This window comes from Rattus rattus, chromosome 1 (assembly GCF_011064425.1).
Source record: "Rattus rattus isolate New Zealand chromosome 1, Rrattus_CSIRO_v1, whole genome shotgun sequence".
NCBI classification, from domain to species: Eukaryota; Metazoa; Chordata; class Mammalia; order Rodentia; family Muridae; genus Rattus; species Rattus rattus.
In genome coordinates this window covers 209,026,991-209,044,913 of record NC_046154.1, presented here as the reverse complement: position 1 = coordinate 209,044,913, position 17,923 = coordinate 209,026,991, and the positions used below count along the sequence as shown (strand labels likewise).

At 38.0% G+C, this 17,923-nt stretch overlaps 1 protein-coding gene across 1 annotated transcript in view; it reads right to left on the bottom strand.

Moving 5' to 3' along the window:
• Vps13b (vacuolar protein sorting 13 homolog B) overlaps positions 1 to 17,923 on the bottom strand; it is a 543,994-nt gene that overhangs the window by 454,352 nt on the left and 71,719 nt on the right. Inside the window, exon 17 of the mRNA XM_032914442.1 lies at positions 7,974 to 8,155. Within this exon, the coding sequence (XP_032770333.1) occupies positions 7,974 to 8,155 (182 nt within the window). The remainder of the gene's footprint in view (positions 1 to 7,973; positions 8,156 to 17,923) is intronic.

Here is a 17,923-nt window from a genome sequence, read left to right as displayed (position 1 = left end):
AGTGATGAAATAAATCTTTTTGTGTCTAAGTTGCTTGTGACATGGTGTTAATCACGGCAATAGGAACCTTAACTAAGATTCCAACCAAGGTGAAACAAGCAAGAATTAACATAAAACCATATCATAATACACTTTTGCTTCTAGCTGTCCACAGTTCAGAATGGATCCATCAATATAGCTTCAATAAGCCCACATTCACATACACTCTCATAAGGTCCCATAAACAAATCCATTCAAAAGTGGAAGCTCATGCTATGTTCGACACTCCAAAATAATCTCGTTTCTGTGATACATGATTAACATAATTTAGATTATCAGAGGAAAACCTGTTTGCTTCTTAGAGGTGTTTGAGTTTGATGTTTGACATAAAACAGAATGCTCCACATGTATGGCAACACTACTACCAACGGTTAGGAGGGACAGACTAAGACACATGCATGCTGCTGTACATTATAAGACCAAATGAAAAGCCAGTATTACATTACACAGACAAGACCTTCAGTTACTAAGATGAAAAAAAATGGAATACACAGGATGCTTTTTTAAGTTCCAAAAAAATCAGTAAAGCTATGAAATAATTCTGTACCAGCAGTGAAATAATTCTATATCAGCATGAGAATTTCTTCAGATGATTTATCTAATTTTCTACTAGATAAATATAAACAATGTATATAAAACTAACTATTAAATATTTATTGTCCTTAATAATATAATGATTTGTATTATCTCACAACATAGTACCGGTCTCTCTTCATTCATTTTCTGAAATTCTAAAAATCATAGATTCATATATTTTTAAATATCAATTTAAAAAATGAAGAGCTTTTTGTTGAAAATGCTTACTTATAGGAATATTAAACATATATGCACATATTTTTAATAGTGACTGAACACTGTCCACTTTCTAAAGGGGTATAAAAATTAACACTGTTTTCTATGTGAAGAATTATGGAATTCCAAAAGCAGTGCATTGGTTACTATAAAATGCCTTCGTTTTCATTCCTTTGAAGATACTAAATGTTTTCCTTTTTGTTGTCCACACGTGATTTACATCCTCTTATTTCTAAAACTGAAATACTGAAGAAGCAACCATATTAAATTATACCCATATCCCTACCTAAAAACAGAGCATTGATTTTATTTAGCTTAATGTATACCTTTTACATTTAAAAATACCAAACCTAATACTTTGCCTATTACATATGTTCTATTGAATTCTATCCTATCTTTTGCAAAATCTTAGTTGTAGTCAGTAAAGTTGACTTTAAAACCTACTAATAAATTAAAACTTATAGTTCATTAAATAGTAAAACTGTAACTTGATAGTAAATAAACTTTCCAAAAACTGTGAAAACTCAGTTTCTTCCACCAGACCAGGGCTGGGGCATGCACATACCCAAAAAGCAAGAACTCCACATGTACACACCCATGCACGCACGCATGAACCCCACACGCACATCTTACCCCATAAGCACATGTCTTACTTCCCAGTAGAACTAACACAATGAGCACATAGAAAATGAAAACAAAAAAGAAGAGAAAAAATGAGTCTAAAAGAACTTAATTCAAACTGTTTATCCTAATAGTTAAAGTGAGCAGTTTAGCACCAGAAATATGTCTATGTTATTTAAAAAGTTTAGAAGAATAAAGGGTCTAAAATTAATGATGACCGAGAAGCACAAACAGTAAAAAATAAGAATCATATCATTTCTAAATAATAATAAAGAACACTGTAAAGATGTACTGGAAGATATAAGAAAAATTAAGAGAAAAAGTCAGCATCTGAAAAATGATATGAAATGAAACTGAAATGAAAAATGAAACTCAAAATGTCTGAAAACCACAAGGGAATTGGAATCAAAGTTTTATAAAGAGTTTACATAACTCAAAACAAAAAGATAGTATACATTTTTAAAAAGTAAATGACTGATAAGAACAGATACTAGGACAAAACGACAACCAACAGATTGGGAAAAGATCTTTACCAATCCTACAACAGATAGAGGCCTTATATCCAAAATATACAAAGAACTCAAGAAGTTAGACCGCAGGGAGACAAATAACCCTATTAAAAAATGGGGTTCAGAACTAAACAAACAATTCACAGCTGAGGAATGCCGAATGGCTGAGAAACACCTAAAGAAATGTTCAACATCTTTAGTCATAAGGGAAATGCAAATCAAAACAACCCTGAGATTTCACCTCACACCAGTGAGAATAGCTAAGATCAAAAACTCAGGTGACAGCAGATGCTGGCGAGTATGCGGAGAAAGAGGAACACTCCTCCATTGATGGTGGGATTGCAGACTGGTACAAGCATTCTGGAAATCAGTCTGGAGGTTCCTCAGAAAATTGGACATTAAACTGCCTGAGGATCCAGCTATACCTCTCTTGGGCATATACCCAAAAGATGCCCCAACATATAAAAAAGACACGTGCTCCACTATGTTCATCGCAGCCTTATTTATAATAGCCAGAAGCTGGAAAAAACCCAGATGCCCTTCAACAGAGGAATGGATACAGAAAATGTGGTACATCTACACAATGGAATATTACTCAGCTATCAAAAACAATGACTTTATGAAATTGTAGGCAAATGGTTGGAACTGGAAAATATCATCCTGAGTGAGCTAACCCAATCACAGAAAGACATACATGGTATGCACTCATTGATAAGTGGCTATTAGCCCAAATGCTTGAATTACCCTAGATGCCTAGAACAAATGAAACTCAAGACGGATGATCAAAATGTGAATGCTTCCTCCTTCTTTAAAAGGGGAACAAGAATACCCTTGGCAGGGAAGAGAGAGGCAAAGATTAAAACAGAGACTGAAGGAACACCCATTCAGAGCCTGCCCCACATGTGGCCCATACATATACAGCCACCCAATTAGACAAGATGGATGATGCAAAGAAGTGCAGACCGACAGGAGCCGGATGTAGATCGCTCCTGAGAGACACAGCCAGAATACAGCAAATACAGAGGTGAATGCCAGCAGCAAACCACTGAACTGAGAATAGGACCCCCGTTGAAGGAATCAGAGAAAGAACTGGAAGAGCTTGAAGGGGCTCGAGAACCCATATGTACAACAATGCCAAGCAACCAGAGCTTCCAGGGACTAAACCACTACCTAATGACTATACATGGACTGACCCTGGACTCTGACCTCATAGGTAGCAATGAATATCCTAGTAAGAGCACCAGTGGAAGGGGAAGCCCTGGGTCCTGCTAAGACTGAACCCCCAGTGAACTAGACTGTTGGGAGAGGCGGCAATGGGGAAGGGGTGGGGAGGGAACACCCATACGAAGGGAGGGAGAGGGGAGATGTTTGCCCGAAACCGGGAAAGGGAATAACACTTTCGAAATGTATATAAGAAATACTCAAGTTAAAAAAAAAAAAAAAAAAAAAAAAAAAAAAGTAAATGACTCAGACTTTTTTCAATGGGATATCTATAAATAGCGAATACAGTCATAAAAACATTACTCATGGAGCAAAAGAAAATCAAACCCTCAGATAGACCACTGTACATCCATAACGATGGGAGGCAGCATATAAATATGGCCAAGCTGTGGAGAGATGGGCACACCATCACACAATGCAAACAAGAGCGTAGAGTACTATAGATATTGGCAAAGTTTGGCAGGACCTCAAAAGATTAAATATGGAGGGACTAAATGACGCAGCAATTCTACTCTTAAACATATAGAGAATTGGAGAAATGGTAGCATGTATTCACATGAACTAAGGAGTAGTCATAACAACACTTCCTAACAGTCAACAAGATTAACAACCGATGAACAAAATGGGAAACACACACACATGCAGTGCCACCCTATTCTACAGTAATAGGCTGCATGCTTGAGTATGTTCCACAGAGTTTCACATGCTACAAGCAGTCTCCAGTATGGCACTGTTAAGTGGTGAAATCATTAGAAATGGAGATGGGAGCTGAAAAGAGAGCTCACAGGCTGAGAGCACTGCTATTCTTGCAGAGTACCCATGTTCAATTTCAAGCACCTATCTGGCAGCTCAAAATCACTGTAACTCTAAATCCAGGGAGTCAAACAGACTTTTCTGGCCACCTAGGTACAGGCATGCATATAGCACTTAATACATTTAGGCAAAACACTCATACACATAAAATCAAAAGAAATAGAGATGAGAGTGTAACTAGCTCACAGGAAAGGGATGCCACTGACTTGAGGAAATGTTGGTTCTTACGAGAGCACTTAATACTCACTAAGGCCAAGAATGCTTGCTCCCTGCCATACTAGCTATGTCCCCTTCTACTTCTATCACTTGTGACACACACAGAAGTGTCCTCAACAGAGTGAAGCAGAACATGCATTCCATATTAAAACCTCTAGCCAAATCTGTGAACAAAATCAATCTCTTCAAACTCTAATGGACCCAAGTTAGGTATTTTGCTATACCAATAAGAAATGGTTTCAGAAATGACACATTCTATACTACAGGTACTTTGAAAATGTTATGCTAAGACCTTAGTCAATACAAATGCATGTTTTAAAGGTTCTATTTCTATGAACCTGTTGGGAATTGGTTCTAATGCTTTGTCTTATTTCAGCTCCCAAAAGCCACACTTCTAGATCTGAGGGGCCCTGCCTACCTCTGGCTTCAATTGATAATAAAGAATTGCCATACAGCCAATGGCTGGGGGGAGACAGGGCGGGCCCTAGGAACCACTTGCCCAATTGGGTCTGGGGTAGCAGAGATAAAATAAAGATTTTAAGAGATGTTAACTCAGAAATACTAGAGGGGAGTGTGTGCTAGCCTCAGGGAGGTTTAGAAGTGCCCAGTCATTGAGCTTGTCAAGGCATATCAAAAAGCAGAGAGAAGGGAGGGGGGGAGGAGAGAGGGACGGACAGACAGACACACAGAGAGACAGAGAGACAGTATCTGTGTGTCTGTCTGTCTGTCTGTCTTTCATTTGCAAATCCAGAGACCTCTTGGGCAAGTGTAGCACTCACAAGACTTGCTCAGAGCCAAAGGGGTTTAACTAATTCAAGACTACAGAATTATCGAGAGTAGACAAATCCAAACAACCAAGCACTAGATTAGTCTCTGACTATGGCTGAAAGGGTTGAAAGGTTAGGTAAATACACACACACACACACACACACACACACACACACACACACACACACACACACACACACACACCTCTCTCTCTCTCTCTCTCTCTCTCTCTCTCTCAATCGATTCTTTTGAGAATGTTTTAAAGTTTATTATAGTTATGACCACAATGTTAGGAATATAAAAACATACTGAAAAGGTTACTTGCATAGTAAAAGAAATCTGCTTTAGAAACAGAGCAGAAGGAATGAAGAAAGTAAAGAAATAAAGGAAAAGCCTTTCTGACATGAGGAGTAAGCAAATGTAGATTAAGAGTATTATTAAATGATGAAATTTTGACAAGAACAAGTCAATGATAATTAGCTTCATATGAAGCTCAAGGGGAAAGACTTGAGTGGAAAAGTACTAGTGGTCAAAGAAGAGGGGATAATAAGCAAGCAAAATAATGTACAATAAAATCAAAGCAAGTTCAGAAATGAAAGAACACCTTACACTTTGTTAGTGACTCTCAGGACACTGTGAGCATCTCAGGAAACAGGGAGCTAGACAACAGGCAGATGAAGATACTGGAAAGTGCCACTCAGTCACTGTAGGATGGAAAAATCTTCTCCACAGATTGTAGTAACTTAAGCACAACACCTTTCATTACTGTAGTAATTTAGAACTAGCTTTAAAGCTGAAGACTCCATGTATCAACAAACTGCATTAAGCAAAGTTTAATAAAACATTGTATACTGACAGTATATAAGTACACAAGAACATAAATACTGAAACTTAATACCCAAAATTCATATATACTTTCAGTATCGTCAGCAAGAAACTTTGGTGCACAATTTTATAAATACTACGTTAGTACTGAAATTCACACAAGTAGACCAGCCTGGTGGGGGAATGACAAAACACTATCCACTTGGAAAATTAACTTTAAAAATATATTTTAGATAAGTTTAAGTGTTTTCAATTATTTTTTTCATTCTCTCAAGCTCTTAGAAAAGAAGTAACATTTTCTAACAATACAATCTGCCTGATTCCTCAATCTCTAAAACATTATTAATTCCACTAAACTGAGATCTTAGGATACAACAGGTTACAAAACATTGAATTACTGGCATTTGTCTAAGACACTTATTTAATGCTTAAGGATGATAATTTAGAATAATTTCTGGAATATTTTTTCACTTTACAGTTCATTTTTATATACAGTTCATTGGTATTCATGACCAATAACAAATGGTCAGCCCTGAAAACATACATACAAGGAACATTATACAAACTGTACAGGTTAAGAATATGTACACATATACAAACGGCTATAACAATTAATAAAAAAATTGAAAGAAAACAAGGAGGGTTTTATAGGAGAGTTTGGAAAAAAGATGAGAGAAATGATGTAATTATAGAATAATCTCAAAGTAAAGGAAATAATAAATTTTTAAATGCCTTGGAATAGAATGAGGTTGTACAGCAAGCATGCGAACTCAGCTGAGGTTGGCATTGGTTTCAGTGTGTCCTACAAGGGTGAAGTACTGGAAAGTGATCCCCTCTGTGAGGTACTGAGAGGCAGACACTATGTTTGTTTGTTTGTTTGTTTTTCATGACAGAATTCCTCTGTGTAGCACTATCTGTCCTGGATCTCACTCTCTAGGCTAAGCTGGCCTCCTACTCAAAGTCCCACCTGCCTCTACCTCCTGAGTGCTGGGGTTAAAACTGTGCACCTCTACTGCCGGGCAAGAGAGCAAAACACTTCCTCAGTCAGGCTACGAAGTTTAAATGCAGGCCCTTTATGAGGTGAATAGAGAATGCCAATCCCATCAGAGTATGGCTTCCAAGACTCAATGCCAGTGGCCATAAAAGAAGAGAGAAGCTTGGTGTGGTTACACACATGTAATCCCAACACTCGGGTGGTGACAAAAGTAAGATCCCAAGTGTGAGGCCAACCTGGACAGTGATAACAAAGACGAGAGAAAGTAAACATCCCCTCTCTCTACTGCCATGTGATGGCATCAACTTAGTGAACGACAGTCCCCCATCTCCACTCCTCCTCACAGAAATCTAACCAGAAATTACTTTATACTAGACAGCCTATGAAACTTTCTCTAAAATATATCACATTTAGGTCTAAAGAGCAAATGCTGACCAACACAAAATACTAAAATTTGTGACCTTTATTGTACTGTGACTAAATAATACAAATAAATAGCAAAGGAAACTGGAAAACTCATGAAAATGGAAGAACTGACTTTGGAATGACAACTATGTCGCTGTAAAGATCACAAAAGAAACAAAAAAAAATCCTACAATCAAATGAAAATACAACTTAAACAGCAAATTGGCTCACAGAGGCTTTTATGGATGTAGATGATTATGCTTAAGTCAGAAAGAACACAACTAATTAGCATAGCCATGTACCTAAGGGCTTAGCAATACAAAAACAGCCCAAGCCCAAACTCAGAGGATGAAAAGAAATAACAAATGGAAAAATAGTTAAAATAGAGTTAAAATAATAAGCAGGATTAACAGACCCTTAGCCAAATGAGCAAGAGAAGACAAATATTAGAGAAGGGGGTACATTACCACAGGTACAAATGAAATGTAAAGATCATTACAGAATATTTTGAAAGCTAATATTTCAATAAACCAGAAACTCCAAAAGGAAAGGATAAATCTCTGGGTATGCATGACCTACCAAGAATTAACAGACACCAGCACATTGGTGTGTACTGTGGAACATTATCATGACTGTGGGGTGAGGAACCTAGATGCCGAGTAAGTATCTACCTCCACCTAAGGACTAACATTAAGTTGAGCACACTAGACACAGGGATTTGAGTATGAGTCATCACTGCAGACTTTCCTTATGAAGGAAAGTGTTCTTACCTGTCGTCTGGAAGACTTCACTCATCAGAGCCTCATTTACTGTTGAAGAGCTGGCATTCCCACTATGAAACCAACTCTGATACACTGCTTGCAGCAAAAGTGTCTGTGCTCTTGTAGCTTGAATTGTGAGATTTGGGAGCTCAAAAATACCCTCAGTTACAACAGTCTGAGATCTTTTGGTCCTATACATGAAAGTAAAAGAAAATACAAACAGTAAGTAAATAGTGTTTATACACAACATACTAGAGGAATTGTGCTGCAAAAGTGGGGAAAGGTATACGTTCACATGGTTTGTATGTGTGGCATGCATGCATGTACACAGTCCTGTATATGTTCACGAATGTGCATATATTTGTACATGTGCATGGAGAGTGGAGATGGAAGGCAATAACAGGTGTCTTCCTCAGTCACTCTATACCTTATTTCCTGAGACAGACCCATTTACTGAGCCTGAAACTTACTGAGTTAGCTAGACTGGCAGGTACCAAGGATCCTCCTATCTCAGCCCCATTCCCATCCCATTCCCATCAGGGAAGCTGGTGTTACTCGGATGCATCGCCATACCCAGAAGTCAGAACCTCAGGCATAGAAGGCACTTTACTAACTGAAGCATTTCCCCATACACCTGAATCTTTGTGTTGAAATTTTGAAAATGTTCTGAAATTAAAAAGGGATTATAATTGTCACATTATAAAAATATTTTAAAGCACTAAATTATATTACTGTAAAATTGTTAAAATGCCAGATTTTGCTTTAAAATATTTAAATTTTCCCTTTAAAGGGAAAGGAAAAAATCCCCTGTACCATTCTAGCAACAAGGCTTCAAGTGGCCAACGCCCTCCCTGAGATAAAGTGACAAGAGCAATGGGAAGATAAGCACTACACTGGCCTACTTCTACTGGTGTGCCAGGCAATGAAACAGACAACCACCAGCTAAGACAGTCACCGCACCTCCCCAACATCCACTGGCATCAGTAATTCTACCTACATTCACCCTCTGGTCTACAATCCTGGTCATGCACTAAAGGGAGTAAACTACAAGGGAAATGTACGCTACACGAAAGATTCCTTACACCAATAAATAAGACTGTACTGATCAGAACAATGGGAGAGTAACCAATCAGACAGAATTCACAAAACAGTATTTAATTCTAATGGGCGTCATTTTCTAAATCTTTCTTTCCCTTTCAAAATGCACGGCTGCTTCTCTCTACTATGTTTTCAAGTTTTCATTTGTATTCATGAACAAATAAAAATTCTTCAACTAACACTAATAAAGAACACAAACGCCTGGGACGTCTACATGAACCTAGTATCATAAACCTAGACACTGTGATTTCATCCTGACACAGCACTGGGCACTGGAGCACAGCAAAAGCCATGATCCTAAAAGAACCTCATGACTGTAAGCTGAAATTATAAGGGGATACTCGGTACCAGGGAGACTTTTTATCTCAGAATAAATTTAGCTACTTTATACAGTACTTCAAATTTCAAACCTCAAATGAGCTAAAAAAAAAAAAAATGGTTCCCAATAGATTACATTGGTATAAATAAGAACATTCATAGGCAAGTTTTAAAAGATTTCATTATTTCCTAAGGTTGGAGAGTAATTCTCTTCTTCAGATTTACTATCAGAGAAAATACATTTTGCATATTATTATTCAATAGTAAACAAGATAATTTTGTCATATACACATAATACTTTGAAGGTTTTATTTTTCAGTAACATCAATCACAAAAGTATAGTTTGTTACACCTCTTTTAACTTAAAATTATTTGGCAACACATAGTAGTTGATACAACATTCCTAATAATGTTGATGTAACAATATCAATAGAGAAGGCTTTTCCTTCTCTTGCCAAGTTTGAATTATGTTTGACCAGCTAGCAAGCTAGGTGAGTTACGAATGCCACGTTTGTACTATGCACTTCATCGAGTCTTCACATTACGCTATCTCTGCTTCAGAAAATTTTAAAGATCAATAGATTTTACAACTTAAAGCAACTGGGGGACTCATTAAAATGTCAGTGAAAATACACAATAAAAGTGTGACTTTTCCTTGTGATTTATACCACTGCACATTTATTTAAAACAAAGAAGCTCAATACAAAATAATAATAAAATATCTAACAACTTCTAGACTTATCTTAAAATATCACCAAGTTGTGTTTTAACAGTTATGTTGGTCATTTATTTGGCAAATGTCTTGTGCTTATGTTCAGAAACTTTGGTCTGAATATATGTTCATTTTACGGAACAGGTTTAGAAACTATCAATGCAAACATTACTCTCTAGGGAAAAATAAATCCTAGTGTAACTAGTGGTATAAACAACTCATTAAAATTCAACTTGGACAAACTCCAGGATAAATTGAAGGAAATAGAAACAAGTAGATCTTAATTGCATAGTAGCAAATACTTTAAATAAATATACCCTAATTACAAGCAATTAAAAAGAATGTGATTCACCACTTCCTGGCAAATCACAATACAGAAGCAATGAAATTTCTCTGCCAATGTAAGATTTCTAAGTTATTTAATTCTTGTTTTCAATACATAAAAAGGAAATTTAGAAGTGTGAATCTTACTAGTGAATGCAAAGAAATAAAATCTACTCAACTTCCTACAGATACCATAAAATGGCTGCCACATGCACACCTCAGGAACAATCACCCATTTGCTTTAGGACACACTTTACAGCAATTGAAAAAGTATTTTAGCAACAGCTGGACTAAAGACTCACATGGAGTTCCCAAATGCAAAGCTTGACAATTTAAAGCCGTTCCCAAAATATATTTTTGTTATTGTTCATATCCTGTACATTAAAATAAGATTAGGTCATTTTTTCCAAAATAAAGTTAGTACAAAATCTTACTGACTTATGAGACCAGTTAAAACATGAAAACCTGTCGGGGGAGGAGGGGAGGGGGAGAGAGAGAGAGAGAGAAAGAACACAATGCTTACTTTGCTTACTTAACTGACATATAAAGCCTTTGAAGCACTTTTTAAAAATTAAATGATACAGGGTTGGGGATTTAGCTCAGTGGTAGAGCACTTGCCTAGCAAGCACAAGGCCCTGGGTTCAGTCCCCAGCTCCAGAAAAAAGAAAAAAAGAAAAAATTAAATGATACGGTAAGTGAAAGTGTATACACTCTCTACTCCCAATCCACTCTCCTATCATGATTTTCCAAAATGAGCATACATGCAGACCTCAGACATCAATCTTGTGCATTACAATGCTAACCGTTAGTCTGGAGTTAGTTAGATGAGCCTGTGCCAGCCTACTTCCTCTGACTAAACTACATAGGAGTTAGAATTCACATTGTCCTCTGCTGCTCTTGTCAATGCTACATGGTGCTGTACTGCAAATTCAAGTTCCTGGGCAGTGCATCTGAGCATCCTGTGCTAGCTAGGCTCCACTACTGCTAACCAAAGGCACTATAACCATTACATCCTGACACATTAAGAAATGAACACATTCTATCAGTCAGATGTGGTGGTGCACACCTAGAATCCCAGCACTCTGAAAGTGGATTTCTGAGCTCAGGCCTGGCCTGGCCTACATAGTGAGTTCCCAGACAGCCAAGGCAATGGTGAAAAACCCTACTTCAAAACAGAGGGGTGGCAAATACCTCCTGCAGGTAGCATCACTAGCTCCCACAATGAACCCAAACACTGCGACCTAAGGATAATTTGTGGAATCCTTTGAGGCTTCCACAGACTTCTGAGGTTGTGAGTAGAAATTGCTGTAGCATGAATTTCACTGCACCTCCCGCTAACTGTGCTAGGGCTGCTTCTGATACCTTAATCACATATGAACACTAAGAAAGGGGCCTGCACTGAACCTCAAGCACCATTCAGTTCATCCAAAGCCTGAGAAGCTGAAGGAACAACAGTGACCTAACTAACCTAATCAGTAACCCAATGAAGGTGGAATACATAACCAGACCAAGAAATAATACCACTAATAATGATTTAACTGCAGAAGCTTAGACTCTATCACAAAAACATACACTATGAGAGTAATTAAGATAAGAAGTTCCCTCCCAAATGTACTACTCCGATAGTAATGTTCCCTGAGAAAACCAACAAAAATGATTCATAGGACAATAATGTTAAATTGGCAATTTTAAATATGTTCAAGAAACTCAAAAAATATTTTAAAATGCCAGAATGAAGACTGTGAAAATGTAGTTGAAATAAGAAAAATAATTAAAGTTATATAAAAATAGAGCATAGTAAAGAAACAGATGGGTGGTGATGGTGCATGGCTTTAATCCAAGCACTGGGGAGGCAGAGGAAATGGATCTCTAAGTTCAAGGATATCCTGGAATACAGGACAACTTCCAGGACAGACAGGGCTACACTGAGAAACCCTGTCTCAAATAAACAAAAGAAAAAAACAAACAACGGAAGGAAAGAAGGGAGGGAGGGAGGAAGGGAGAGGAAGGAGAAAGAGAAAACAAGAGGAGAAGAGGAGGGGGGAGAGGAGGAGGAGAAGAGGAGGAAGAAGAGGAGGGGGGAGGAGGAGAAGGGGGGCCAATTATTCCTGAAGAAAATTCAAGCTGAAATCAAACTTGAATTAAAAAATTTAGTAAACCAAATAAAAAACCTCAATGGAAGGCTGGAAAGATGACTCAGCAGTTAAGAGCTCTGACTACGGAGAGAAGCCGTGGCAGGACAAGATGGCAGGCGATGTTAAGATTCCGCTCTGTGTATTTACAGGTTGGTATTAATGTTCTCAAGGGATGGATAGTACCGGGCATTGTATGTTTAAGTGGGCAATTATATCTTACCAATTGGATCTAAGATTATTGTGTCGTGTGTTCTTTTATGTGAGGGTTTGAGTGTAGGAAATCGTGTGGCTGGGATGTGTTTCCGCCAAGATATCTAGCAGATATCTGGGCACCGCGGTACAGAGCTAACGGGGTAAAAGACACCATTACTTTTTATTATTTTTATATTCTTACAACAACAGATGTCGAGCCAAGGTGATGGGCAAGAATCCACTAGTAAGCCTGAGAGTTGAGAGAAAGTTTTTATTTTCTAAGTAAGAGGAGGCCGGCGCCATGTTAAGTCATGTGATATCTTAAGGGCGGGAATTCAAACAAAGAAAGCAGAAGCCACCTGGGCTGGCAGGCTGTAGGTCCCCTGCTGTGTGATAAGTAATAGCAGATCAGAGAGTCAGAGATTAAAAGCTGCTTTTTAAAGAAAGTTGTTTAGAAAGTCTTTCAGGATACTCATATTCTTTTTAACGTGGGCTCCACGGGAATTTTGGGTTGAAATCCTAGTTAGACAAGCTACTTCTTAATTACAGGTATTATTAAAAGGTGATTGAGTTTATTTTTAGAAAGAAGAGAGTAAAGAGATTACCTGAATCAGGTGGGGATTTTCATCCACGGTTCAGAACTTAGAGAGGAAAAATTAGTCACTACCTCCAAGTAGAGAGTTGTGATGAAATGTCTGTAACACCAAGGAGAGTGAATGCAGGCATATATTTTAGAAGTTATTAAGGTTAAAGAAAAATCTGTGGCTCCGGGTAGAGAGCTTAACAGATGGATGTATTTTGGGTTAAATTCCTGAGTTTTAAGTTGTTTATTGGTATTAAAATTGAGAGAAGGCGTTTGTTTTTAGAAAGAAGAGTAAAGAGATTACCCAAATCACGTGGTGATTTTCATCTATGGTTCGGAACTTAGATAGGGAAAAATTAGTCACTACCTCCAAGTAGAGAGTTGTGATTAATGTCTGTAACACCGGGGAGAGTGAATGCAGATATATTATAGAAGTTATTAAGGATAAAGAAAAATCTGTGGCTCCGGGTAGAGAGCTTAACAGATTGAGATATTTTGAGCTAAAGTCCTGGTTTGATATGTTGCTTATTGATATTGGAATTGATAGAAAGTATTTGGTTTGTCTTATGAATTACCCCACTAAAGACCATATGGCTCGTTGATGCCAGCTAGTGAGGGTTTGTGGTTACTTTTGATATTTACCACCACAGGAAGCTCAGATTCTCTTAACGTGGGCTCCACGGGAATTTTGGGATAATTTCCCGATATCACAGAGTACAAAAGCCTATCAGGCTCATTGTTTAGCTTACTTCCTTTTTTAAAAAATTGTTTAATATTCATAATGGGTGTGACGTTGAGTTTTATGATTATATTATTACTCTGAGAGAGAGTGCAAGATACAAGCTTTTCTGGTTTCAGACTAAGGAACACAGTATTTTGGGAGAAAGATTTTGTCTTTGTGTTTTTAAAACCTGTGATTAGGCTCTGGAAACCTCACAGAGTCATACTGATCAGATTTGATAGAGGTAGACCGCCTGAAAAATTTATTCAGGAGAATCAAACAAAAAGATATCTTGATTCTAAACTTTTGTCTTCAGAGTTGTATTTTACAGAGTGTGCCTACTTGGATTCCTGGTCTCAAGGACTTTCAGCTGGGTCCAGTCAGGACACATCCGGCTACAGCATTTGCTTCATTCTTCCTAACCTCTACCCCTAAGGATATCTCAACGCCCATGTACAGCTTGAAGAAGTTATAGAGGAGTCGTCGCCCCAATTCCCTGGACTTTGGGGGGCTGAAAGTGGTTATTCTAAAATTGTTTTTATGAAGTACTTAAAATTGGTTGTAATTTAACAGGGAGGAATTAGCTAGATTGAATTGTTCAGTCATAATCTCATTTGGTAACTAAGCTGAAATCATATCTTTGCTTTGGTATAGAATTTATTTGTCAAAAGAGTTTAAAAGTACAAGGTTTAGAGCCAGTCCTTCTATTGTTGTCATTACAAACTTCTGAGTTGATTACACCCGTGAGTTAAGATTCAAATAGCAAAGTCATGGCTCTGAGTTTGTGAGAGTACTTTCAAGATAATATTTAGGATATGGAGACAACAGTTCAGATTACCTTATATAGATAGATGGTTTTCAAAAACGTCAGAAATCCACAAAATTTGAGATTTAAAGTTATTTATCTTTTGTTGAGACATATCTGCTCCTAACAGTTACCCTTTGGTGGATTTAACGAAGAATGTGAACATCTCTACCTCCAGGTGAGGCAATACTTTATGGCTAGGCAGCCACTACACAAAACTGCCTGTTTCATTTGCAGACTAATACTGTCCAGAAAAGGACAAACTATGCAGAATAGTTGACTGATAAACTCTGCCAAGATAGAGTGATCAGCCCTTCAAAATCTGCATTTCAAGAGTCTGTCAGTTGATTTTGGGCCAGAAGGCTGAAGACTTGCGCTCACATGTTGCTAACAGGGGACTGTGCTAGTGGAGATTTGTCTCTACAACCTCTCATTTCTGGAAGCCGTGTTAGGCTTCCTTTGTGTATAGATATTTGGTCATTCCCAGATTTCTGACAGGGTTGAAGACGTTAAATAGCCTTTCAGTCTGTTTAACTCTAAATATACATATTTTATTGGACAGTTATCAGATAGTATACAAGCTAGCCAAGATATAGATTTTAAGCCTTTCTTAAGCTGGAATGGAATGGAATGTTCTGTTTAACTGATATAGTGAAGGACTGGGTGTTGAGTATATCATATGCTTTCTAAATGTAGAAGGGTAATTGTACTCAATATGTAAGTGAAAAGGTTTTTTAACTGGACAAAAAGGGTGAAATGTTGTGGTTTCCCCTGAAGTTACTGTATTTTGATGTTAATTCCACTGCCCCAAGGACAGCTGCCTAGTCAAGGACTAAGAACTCAAGTGACTTCACCAGAACCACCTCTCCATTGAATTTGTAAAGTACTGGTACGGGGCAGGATAGAAGGAGGCCTGTCATTGGAGGAGAAGGAAGGATGGGCGGGAGAGAAGTTTGAAGGAAGAGGAGGAGACTAAGGGAGAGAGAAAGAGACAGGACGGAGAGAGGGAGAGAAGCCGTGACAGGACAAGATGGCAGGTGATGTTAAGACTCTGTTCTGTGAGCTTCCAGGGACTAAGCCACTACCTAAAGACTATACATGGACTGACCCTGGACTCTGACCTCATAGGTAGCAATGAATATCCTAGTAAGAGCACCAGTGGAACGGGAAGCCCTTGGTCCTGCCAAGACTAAATGCCCAGTGAACTAGACTGTTGGGGGGAGGGTGGTAATTGGGGGGAGGATAGGGAAGGGAACACCCATAAAGAAGGGGAGGGGGGAGGGGATGTTTGCCCGGAAACTGGGAAAGGGAATAACACTCGAAATGTATATAAGAAATACTCAAGTTAATTTAAAAAAAAGACTCTGTTCTGTGTATTTATAGGTTGTTATTAATGTTCTCAAGGGATGGATAGTACCGGGCATTGTATGTTTAAGTGGGCAATTATATCTTACCAATTGGATTTAAAAAAAAAAAAAAAAAAAAAACTCTGACTACTATTCCAGAAGTCCTGAGTTCAATTCCCAGCAACCACATAGTGGTTCACAACCTCTGGTGTGTCTAAAGAAAGCTACAGTGTATGAATGAATGAATGAATGAATGAATGAATGAATGGTCAATGCAAAACTTCACAAATAGAATGGATCAAGTGGAAAACAGAAGATTTGTACTTGAAGACAGGATAAGGGAATTAGAGCACTTTGTCAAGGAAAATGATAAATTAAAAAAAAATGAAGAAAGAATGCGGGAAATCTTGTGAACTATGAAAGATCACAGAGAATAAACTCAGGTCAAAGACACAGAAAATATTTTCAATGAAGTCAAGGGAAAAAAAGTTTCTCAAAACAATGGAAATGGATCTATAAGGTACAAGAGGAATACAGAACAGCAAATCAACAGGACCAGAAAACCAATTCTCCAAGTCATTCCATGGTCAAAACACGAAACTTACAGAACCTTGTGTTCTATGTTCCCTAAGAGACTACAGACAGTAGCCCAGGCTCGATCTCTGGCAGACTATCGTCGTGATCAGAGGAGAAGACGTCCCACAATAAAGGCAGCTGTATGACAACAAAGGCAACACTGTACGGGATACCGGGAAGGACTGCTTCAGATTGGAAAAGGGTAAGTATATCCAAGAGGCGACCAGAGAAACAAACAAAAACAACCAATTTTAGGTCTGTAATTAAAAAGGAAAACTAAGAACACAGATACCACAAAATTAACACAATGACAGGAATTAATACATATCTTTCAATAATAACTTTCAATACCAATAATGTTACCTCCCCAATAAAGAGCAGTAGACTGGACTCTTAAAAAAGCATCAATTACTTTCCTGCCTCCAAGAAACACACCTCATTGGTTGGGGATTTAGCTCAGTGGTAGAGTGCTTGCCTAGCAAGCGCAAGGCCCTGGGTTCGGTCCCCAGCTCCGAAAAAAAGAAAAAAAAAAAAAAAAAAAAGGAAACACACCTCACTAAGATACACAGCTTAAAGATAAAAGACAGAATGTTAATAACAAGAGCTCTCTATGATTCATGCTTGCATTTGAAAATGTGAGCTCTCAACTTCTTGTTCCTGCACCCATACTTCCTGCTATGCTCATCACAGTGATAGATTGTTAGACCTCTAGACTCATAAGTTCAGATAAACACTCCCAACCACAAATGTCCTTGGCCAGGCCACTTTGCCACATAAACACTTCCCAACCACAAAATTCTTGACTGTGCTGCTTTGTCACGGCAACAGAAAAGTAACTAATATTAACTAGTATCAGAGTGGGCTGTTGCTATGAAGAACCTCACCATGTAGGTTTTTAGAAGACTTTGGAACTTTGAACTGGAAAAGACATTATCAGAACTAAAGAGGCCATCTTAGCAGAAGTTTGGAAAACAGTAGTATGCTGAGAGCAATCAAGACTTTTGAGTTTGCATGAGTTTTCAGAGGCAAAGAATATTTATTAGCAATTAAGCCAGAGGTTATTCTTATGAAATTCAACGAAGAGTTTGGCAGCCTTCTACCCTTGTCCTAAGAACCTGCCTGATGCTAAATTCCTAGATAACATAATAA